The sequence below is a fragment of the Pan troglodytes genome, chromosome 5 (genome assembly GCF_028858775.2).
Source record: "Pan troglodytes isolate AG18354 chromosome 5, NHGRI_mPanTro3-v2.0_pri, whole genome shotgun sequence".
Classification (NCBI taxonomy): Eukaryota; Metazoa; Chordata; class Mammalia; order Primates; family Hominidae; genus Pan; species Pan troglodytes.
In genome coordinates this window covers 36,367,035-36,376,108 of record NC_072403.2, presented here as the reverse complement: position 1 = coordinate 36,376,108, position 9,074 = coordinate 36,367,035, and the positions used below count along the sequence as shown (strand labels likewise).

The following is a 9,074-nucleotide window of genomic DNA, read 5'->3' as shown; positions in this document are numbered from 1 at the left end:
ACATCATTTACAATATATGGAAGTAAGTCCCAGCCCCCGTTAAGATCCTAGTCTGGGCTAGCTGGCTGAGAGGGGCTGTTAAAACTCTAGTAATAGGAATAGCTGTCTCCCTGTCATTCTGCTGCTATGGCAGATGCTTTTTTCCTCTAGGACCACTGACTTCTGGAGATCTACGATTCATAACCTTGTGGCTAGAAATGAGATGTCAAAAGAGGACAAGATCACTTGGGTTCCTCCTTCCCTTGGGTTCCCTCTCCTGGGCCAATTAAGAACAGGCACATGGAGAAAAGAACCCAGAATTATCCCATAATCACACAAAGATCTGTTCACATACGATGGCCCAAGGAGGCAGGGCCTGCCCATGAGTCACCATTATCTACATAATGCAGCCTAACTATCCTGTTTTGCTTTTAGCTATTCAAGACTTTTCCGACCATGGAGAAGTCCCGTGGCATGGGCTGTTTTCCCAACAGTATCTTGACTGAATCACTGAGTGTCATGCCAGAGGAGTGGGACCTGGTTGACCCCTCTTCCCTGGTGTCCAGGTGCCCAGGAACCCCTATGTGGTAGTGGGATCCAGATCTAAGAAAGCACAGCTCTTGTGTGGCCTCATGGGGAGTACGTGCCTCACTGGGCTGGTTCTAAATTGTTCCAGGGTCAAGCCAGGAGGCATAAAGAACCTGCTCTTTCATCTTCCAACATTTTTTTTCGGTAATAACCCAATTCCCTGATTAAAACATCTACAGTGGTGTCTTACATTTTTCAAAGCATAACTCAAACATTTTTTCCTTTAGAAAAACCTAAGTCTCCTAAAACAGGGGTTCCCAACCCCTGGGCCATGGACTGGTACCGGTCCATGGCCTGTTAGGAACTGGGCTGCACAGCAGGAGGTGAGTGGCAGGCGACCAAGCATTAGCGCCTGAGCTCTGCCTCCTGTCAGATCAGCAGTGGCGTTAGATTCTCATAGGAGTGTGAACCTTATTGTGAACTGTGCATGCGAGGGATCTAGGTTGCTCGCTCCTATGAGAATCTAATGCATGATGACCTGTCAGTGTCTCCCATCACCCTCAGATGGGACTGTCTAGTTGCAGGAAAACAAGCTCAGGGCTCCTACTGACTCTACATTATGGTGAGTTGTATAATTATTTCATTATGTATTATAATGTAATAATAGAAATAAAGTCCACAATACATGTAACGCGCTTGAATCATCCCGAAACCACCCCTCCGAAAAATTGTCTTCCATGAAACCGGTCCCTGATGCCAAAAATGTTGGGAACCACTGTCCTAGAAAACAGTTTCCTCCTTGACTTTTGGCATTTTGTACGTTTCTTTCAGCACTAACCGCAATAGTTATCTTCAAGTCTGTTTATTCATTGTTACTAAATCTTAGATTCCTTCAGCGCAGGAACTTTTCTCGCCCCCTAGTCCCACCCTGGATCTCACAACATTCTTTGAACACAGGAAGGGTTCAATAAATATTTGTTAAAGATCCCTTGGAGTTTGGCTTAAAAAGATTTAAGATCTAAAACTGAGGAAGGCAGATCTTTGAGGTGAGGCAAACATAGCCTGCCGATATGGCAGGAAGTAGAAATGGGCAGACCAAGTAGAGAAGGAAAATAGTTCATCTTTCTGGGACACTAATAAGGAGTAGTATATAGGAGTGGGATAAAAAGTAGGATATAGGCGTCCAAATTTCCATCAAATCTATAGATGGATTTTCTTTGCATTAATTAAGACTTCTGGTGGAGCGTGGTGGCTCATGCCTATAATCCCAGCACTTTGGGAGGCCAAGGTGGGTGGATCACCTGAGATCAGGAGTTCGAGACCAGCTGGCCAACATGATGAAACTCTGTCTCTACTAAAAATACAAAAATTAGCTGGGAGTGGTAGCAGGTGCCTGTAATCCCAGCTACTTGGGAGGCTGAAGCAGGAGAATCACTTAAACCTGGGAGGCCAAGTTTGCAGTGAGCCAAGGTCATGCCATTGCACTCTAGCCTGGGTGACAAGAGTGAAATTCAGTCTCAAAAAAAAAAAAAAAAAAAAAAGAAGACTTCTTTGTTGTTGCTAAAATGCAAAGATTCTGGGCTTACGAAGAAACTAATACTCTAGTAGGAATGCTTGAAATAAAAATATCTACCACTAACTGAAACCTAAGTATCAGGTTGCCCATTTTGTGTTGCTGTAATAGAATACACAGACTGAGTAATTTATAAAGCAAAGCAGCCTATTTCATGGTTCTGAAGGATAAGAAGTCTAATATCAAGACCCCAGCATTTGTTGAGTCTTTTTGCTGTATCATCTCTTGGTAAAGGCAAGTGGGTGAGGGCAAGAGGTTGAACTTGCCTCAACCTCAAGCCCTTTTATAATCAGTATTAATCCATTCATAAAGTTGGAACCTCCATGGCCAGCCAGCCATTAGGCTTCACTTCCCGATATGGTTGCATTGTGGATTCAGTTTCCAACACATGCTTTTTGGAGGACACATTCAAACCACAGTATAGGTACTTTATATTAGCTTTATAATGACTCTCCCAAGAAAACAGTGCCACGCACAAGATGAGGAACTGGAGCCCAGACAGGTGAAGCCCCACCGCGTGTCACACAGGAAGAAATGGCAAAGTAAAAATTCACACCCAGGACTCCCTGGGCTTTCTCACCGCACATGTTGCCTTCTCACTGGATATCACCTGACAGAATGAGACTCAGGTGATTACAGGGATTCACCAGGAAAACGGGAAAGTTGGAATGACCAGAACTAGAACACGGGCCAGTGAATGCAGTTCTGGGTGGACCATGGCATTGGAAGCCAAAGGATAGCTTGAATGTGGTTAAAAAATTAAAAGAACAAGGCACAAAATGCACAAATGAAATACAAATGATGCTCAAACACAGCTTTTATTTTACTTCAAAGTTTACCTCAGATCAGCCTGGGAAGGTGAGGGGAATGAAGCAGATGCTGTTAAAGGGTCATGGGAGAGAAAAGGTATCTGTGGGAAGAGAATAATCTCTTTTGACTTCATGTGCTGCCTCACAGACACACTGGAGCAGGGATTGGGCCCCCAAGGCCTCAGGTAGCCCCGTGCCTGCGGCTTTGCTGGGTGCAGCCTACGTGGCTGCTCGAATGGGTTGCAGGCTGGTGCCTAAAGCTTTCCCAAGGGGGCGCTGCATGCTGCCACTGACTCCACAGTTCTGGGGTCCTGATGGTGGTCAGGTCCTGCTCCCAGCGCTCCACAAGGCACTCTCTCCTGTGGCCTGGATCCACTAGACACTAGAGATTTCCCTGGTGGGGGCCCTCTGTGGCAGCTGCACCTCACATTTCCACTTGGCATCACTCTAGTGGAGGCTCTATGTGGGCTGGGCATGCTAGCTCAGTTCTCTTTTCCTCTTCTTATAAAGCCACCAGTCCCATTCCTGTGATAACCCATTAATCCATTAACCCATGAATGAAGGCACAGCCTTACGATCCAATTACATCTCAACGGCCCCACCTTTCAGTATTGCCACATTAGGGATTAAGTCTCAACATGAGTGTTGGAGGGAACATTCAAACCACAGCAGTATGAAAACAATATTCAACTCCAAGGTATATGGTCAAGATTACAGGTGGTAAGGAATAGGCTAGAGAATAGGAATAGGCTAAATTTGCTAGAGATGTGCTGTGGAATTATCTGTATTTCTAGCTATGATCTTAGCTTCCTCAATTCCATTTCATTGCAAGAATATGAAAAATTAAATTGAGATCCAGGTTCTTTTTTTATTTTTTAACTTTTATTTTTTGAGATGGAGTTTCGCCTTGTCACCCAGGCTGGAGTGCAGTCGCACAATCCTGGCTCACTGCAACCTCCGCCTCCCGGGTTGACGCCATTCTCCTGCCTCCGCCTCCTGAGTAGCTGGGACTACAGGCCCCTGCCTCTGCGCCCAGCTAATTTTTTGTATTTTTTAGTAGAGACGGGGTTTCACCGTGTTAGCCAGGATGGTTTCGATCTCCTGACCTCGTGATCTGCCCTCCTCGGCCTCCCTAAGTGCTGGGATTACAGGCATGAGCTGCCCCACTCTGCCCAGGTTCTTATTTTTAATAGAAAAGAGAACAGGGAAGGAACACAGGTCAGTGTGAGGAAGGGGGTCATGGTAGACACAGAGGTGGACTGTTTCTCTACCTCCTCACATTGTGCTAACAGGGACACAGACAGATTCAGAGGCCCTTGCAAAAAGAGAAGGCAGAGTCCCCTAAGACACAAAGGGGAGGCGTGAGGAAATCCTGCATCTCAGTCACACACAAGGCAGCTGTGTATCTCAGTCGCACACAAGGCAGCTGTCTCAGGCTACAGAAGAAAATAGTCATGAACAAATTCAGGTCAGTCACGGTAAGTGATGACACTCTGAACAGCCCACCACACACTCAAAAATTCTGAATCAAAAAATCCCCACAACCCAGTCCTGTCCCCTCTGCCCCACCCTCCACCCACTTCAGACCCCCAGAATCTCACCTTTACAAGCTGTGAGAGACTCAGACCTCTAGGCACTGTCGCTCCCTGGGGTAGAACAAAAACAAGACCTGGTCAGAGCCCACAGGAGATGTGGTACAGGAGGAATTATAGGGTGGGTGAGCTCCTCCACGCTCCCGCCCCGCACTTACACTCAGCCTTAGAGTAGCTCCGTCCTTTTCCACCTGTTGGAAGAAAATGTCCTGTGAGGGGCCAGGGAGGAGGCAGGGCCATAAGGTCCTAGAGGAACCTCCTAGTTTTGGATCCCAGAGAAGTTTCCAGAACTGTGACTACAGACCCAGGGCAGGATCAGGAAACGTGAAGAAAGCAGGTGTGGGTCCTGGACCAACTGCCCTTCTGAGGTCTGTCTTCAGCAGGGACCTTCCCCTGTGACCTGTGACTGCTGGGATCAGGTCCCCATCACCACAATCGTCAAGGTGATAAATCTGTCCTTCATTGTCACAGGTGCTTTACAAAAGAGTAGGTGCGGCTGGGTGCGGTGGCTCACGACTGTAATCCCAGCACTTTGGGAGGCTGAGGCAGGCAGATCACAAAGTCAGGAGTTCGAGACCAGCCTGGCCAACATAGTGAAACCCCCGTCTCCACTAAAAATACAAAAAAAAAAAAATTAGCCGGGTGTGGTGGCACGCATGTGTAGTCCCAGCTACTAGAGAGGCTGAGGCAGGAGAATTGCTTGAACCTGGGAGGCGGAGGTTGCAGTGAGCTGAAACCACGCCATTGCACTCCAGCCTGGGTGACAGAGCCAAGACTCCGTCTCAAAAAAAAAGAGTAGGTGCTGGCACACAGGGCCCCAGGCTGGGTAGGCCCATGTGTGTGGATGGTGCTTCCCAGTAACGAGGCAGGACACACTTCTACCTAGGGCTTGAAACACCCAGTGGGACAAGAAAACTCAGACCCCACCCTTCTCCCTTCCCCACCTGAGCTCTTCTTCCTCCACATCACAGCAGCAACCACAGCTCCAGAGACCACAGATCCAAGGAGAACCAGGCCAGCAATGATGCCCACGATGGGGATGGTGGGCTGGGAAGCCGGCTCTGGGAAAAGAGGGGAACGTAAGGGGCCCTGACCCCCAGGCCTCAGCCCTGACCCTGCGGAAGGGCTCCAGAAGGGCTCCCGCTTTCCCTGAGAAGAGACATGACCTCCCATCCCCCTCCTTACTCCATCTCAGGGTGAGGGGCTCGGGTAGCCCCTCATGCTGCACATGGCACGTGTATCTCTGCTCCTCTCCAGAAGGCACCACCACAGCTGCCCACTTCTGGAAGGTTCCATCCCCTGCAGGCCTGGTGTCCACAAGCTCCGTGTCCTGGGTATGGCCCTCTCCATCCTGCTGCCAGGTCAGTGTGATCTCCGCAGGGTAGAAGCCCAGGGCCCAGCACCTCAGGGTGGCCTCATGGTCAGAGATGGGGTGGTGGGTCACGTGTGTCTTTGGGGGCTCTGAGGGGAAGAGTCAGAAAATTCAGGCACTTTGTATCTCTCATGGGACACTCCAGCAGCACCCATGTGACCATCCTGAGAAGGAAGAGGACAATTATAGTAGGAGAAGAGGACAAAACCTTGACACCAGCCTGGACTTAGGGATCTGGGATAGCCTCTTATTCGTTGGAAAGTTCTAGAATCGGGATGAGATAGCCCAGGGTAGAAGGTGAAAAGGGATTTCTGGTCCTGGCCTGTGTGGATGCTGAGTGACTGAGAAAAACTGGAGTCAGACCTCCAAAAACTCTTGGTGTGGGGCTGAGAATCAGGCACGAGAGAAACTCCCCCGTGATTCCTAATACTGGGAGTCAAAGAGAACTGCTCATCAGTTCATTTGAAGGATGGAATCTCCAGCGAGACTAGATTCCTTAATTGCCCCTGAGAGAGGGCTGGCCCTTTAAGAGAGTCACTCTGTGGTATAGGATCTCCTGTACCTCAGGTGACAGCTCCCTCTCCTGATCCAAGGGAGGAGTGGTATTCTGGCCTCCATCCCTGTTTCTTCTACTGTTTGAGGTCTGTCAGCTGTGCGCACTGTCCTAGCCCAAGAAGGAGATGGGAGAGTAGCCCTGTGGACCCTCTTACCCAGGTGAAGCAGCGTCTCCTTCCCCTTCTCCAGGTATTTGTGGAGCCACTCCACGCATGTGTCTTCCAGGTAGGCTCTCTGGTGCTCCGCCTCACAGGCATCATTTGACTTTCGCTCGGAGATCTGAGCCGCCGTGTCCACCGCGGTCCAGGAGCGCAGGTCCTCATTCAGGGTGAGATAATCCTTGCCGTCGTAGGCGAACTGTTCATACCCGCGGAGGAAGCGCCCGTCGGGCCCCAGGTCGCAGCCATGCATCCACTGCAGGGTGTGAGACCCTGGCCCCGCCCCTTAGTCAGTCCCGCCCACCAAGCCCCGCCCCCGTCGCCACCACCCTGTGGGCATTTTGGCCTAAACTGAAAAAGAGCCGGGTAAAGGCGCCTGAGACTCTCCTGGGTCGAGGGTCTGGGCGGGTTCCGCAGCCTTGGGGTGAATCTGGGACCCGAAGATTCGAGGGGACCCGCGCCGTCCGTGGGGGATGGGGAGGGGTCGTGACCTGCTCCCCTGGCCGGGGTCACTCACCGGCCTCGCTCTGATTGTAGTACCCGCGCAGGGTCCGCAGGTTCACTCGGAAAATCTGTGCGGTGTCCCTGGCGCTCCGTGTCTCCCGGTCCCAATACTCTGACCCCTCCTGCTCCATCCACGGCGCCCGCGGCACCATCCTCGGACTCGCGGCGTCGTTGTCGAAGCGCACGAACTGGGTGTCGTCCACGTAGCCCACAGAGATGAAGCGGGGCTCCCCGCGGCCGGGCCGGGACACGGAAGTGTGGAAATACTTCAAGGAGTGGGAGCCTGGGGGCAAGGAGGGGCTGAGATCGGCCCGACCCTCCACCCGGCGCGGCTCCCCGAGTCCTTCGCCCCCGCCGGGCCGGCCCCTCTCTACTCCCGGTAGAGGCCGTTTCCATCCCGACCCCGCACTCACCCGCCCAGGTCTGGGTAAGGGCCAGGGCCTCCGAGAGGAGTAGAAGGAGGGTTCCATCTACCATGATCCCAGCCTCTTGAGTCCTGAGACCCTCTTGAGTCCGGATGTGGACTTTATAGTCGGGAGTTGTGGCGACGCTGATTGGCTTCTCTAGAAACCCGACACCCATTGGGAATGAGAACTGAGTCTGCGTCATGAGTATCCAGGAAGAAGGACACATGACCAGGCTACGAGAGGAACGGGAAACTGCAGAGTTTCCCAGCAATCAGCAGTTCTTAACCTTTTAGGTTTCGGTATCTCTGCACACTCTTAGAAATTAGTCCTGGCTGGCGCGGTGGCTCACGCCTGTAATCTCAGCACTTTAGGAGGCCAAGGCGGGCTGATCACCTGAGGTTGGGAGTTCGAGACCAGCCTGACCAATATGGAGAAACCCTGTCTCTACTAAAAATCCAAAAAATTAGCCGGCGTGGTGGTGCATGGCTGTAATCCTGGCTACTTGGGAGGCTGAGGCAGGAGAATCACTTGAACCCAGGAGGAGGAGGTTGCGGTGAGCAAGATCGTGCCATTGCCCTCCAGCCTGGGCAACAAGAAAAAAGAAATTAGTGAGGACCCAAATAAATTTTGTTTCTGTGGATTTTATCAATTTTTATCATATATAAATTAAAAGATATTAAAACAAAATATTAAAAATATTAATTCATTTAAGAGAATATTAATAACCCATTACATGTTAATGGAAACAACTTTTTTTTTTTTTTTGAGTCAGAGTCTTGCTCTGTCCCCAGGCTGGATTGCAGTGGCATGATCTCGGCTCACTGCAACCTCCTTCTCCTGGGTTCAAGCGATTCTCCTGCCTCAGCCTCCCGAGTAACTGGGACTACAGGTGTGTGCCACCACACCCAGCTAATTTTTGTGTTTTTAGTAGAGACGGGGTTTCACCATGTTGGCCAGGATGGTCTTGATCTCTTGACCGGAAATAACATATCTTTAATGAAAAAAAACCTAATTTTTAATTTTTCCAAAATAAACAATGTATAGGCCGGGAACGGTGGCTCACGCCTGTAATCGCAGCATTTTGGTAGGCCGAGGCAGGCAGATCACGAGGTCAGGAGTTCAAGACTAACCTGGCCAACATGAGGAAACCCTGTCTCTACTAACAATACAAAAATTAGCCGGATGTGGTGGTGCGCGCCTGTAATTCCAGCTACTCTGGAGGCTGAGACAGGAGAATTGCTTGAACCCAAGAGGTGGTGGTTGCAGTGAGCCGAGATCACACCACTGCACTCCAGCCTGGGCGACAGAGTGAGATGTCTCGGGGAAAAAAACAAGAAACAAAAAACAAAAAGAAAAGCAAAAAAACAGGATCTGCTTCAAGAAGTTGCCTTTGTAGTCAAACCAGCTGAGACTCGTTACAAGCAAGAGAGCCGGCCAAATGACTTCAAAAAGACCTCATGCTTCATTGTAATCCCGTTTCCAGGCTAAATTGCGCTCCCATCCATGCCATGACAGTTGACAATCTCCATGACAATGAGTAGAAGTCCTAAAAGGACCGAAAGGAAAGCGGTATTACCGGTTTGGAGAAGTTCACTGC

At 50.2% G+C, this 9,074-nt stretch overlaps 1 protein-coding gene across 6 annotated transcripts; it reads right to left on the bottom strand.

Moving 5' to 3' along the window:
• Positions 1–2,879: 2,879 nt before the first annotated feature.
• Positions 2,880–7,740, bottom strand: PATR-E (major histocompatibility complex, class I, E). 6 transcript variants are annotated; one of them, XM_016954642.2, is made up of 8 exons: positions 7,484–7,740; positions 7,084–7,353; positions 6,564–6,839; positions 5,667–5,942; positions 5,426–5,542; positions 4,640–4,672; positions 4,491–4,535; positions 2,880–4,325 (listed from the first exon to the last, which is right to left on the bottom strand). In XM_016954642.2, exons 1-7 carry the CDS (start codon positions 7,701–7,703, stop codon positions 4,519–4,521), a joined length of 1,209 nt encoding a protein of 402 aa, XP_016810131.2. In that variant the 5' UTR covers positions 7,704–7,740; the 3' UTR covers positions 2,880–4,325; positions 4,491–4,518. The 6 variants fall into 6 exon arrangements, with proteins under 6 accessions (XP_016810131.2, XP_024212709.1, XP_009449094.1 ...); XM_024356941.1 differs by having other exon boundaries at positions 2,880–3,414; positions 7,484–7,669; XM_009450819.2 differs by lacking the exon at positions 5,426–5,542 and having other exon boundaries at positions 7,484–7,669.
• Positions 7,741–9,074: the final 1,334 nt, after the last annotated feature.

Bases quoted from the DNA above. Each gene is read 5' to 3' on its own strand.
- PATR-E (XM_016954642.2), bottom strand. From the start codon at position 7,703: ATGTGTCCTTCTTCCTGGATACTCATGACGCAGACTCAGTTCTCATTC. The intron at 5,943-6,563 runs GTAAGAGGGTCC...TCTTCCCCTCAG, and splicing joins GGAGACGCTGCTTCACCTGG to AGCCCCCAAAGACACACGTG. The intron at 5,543-5,666 runs GTAAGGAGGGGG...CTCTTTTCCCAG, and splicing joins GCCCCTCACCCTGAGATGGA to AGCCGGCTTCCCAGCCCACC.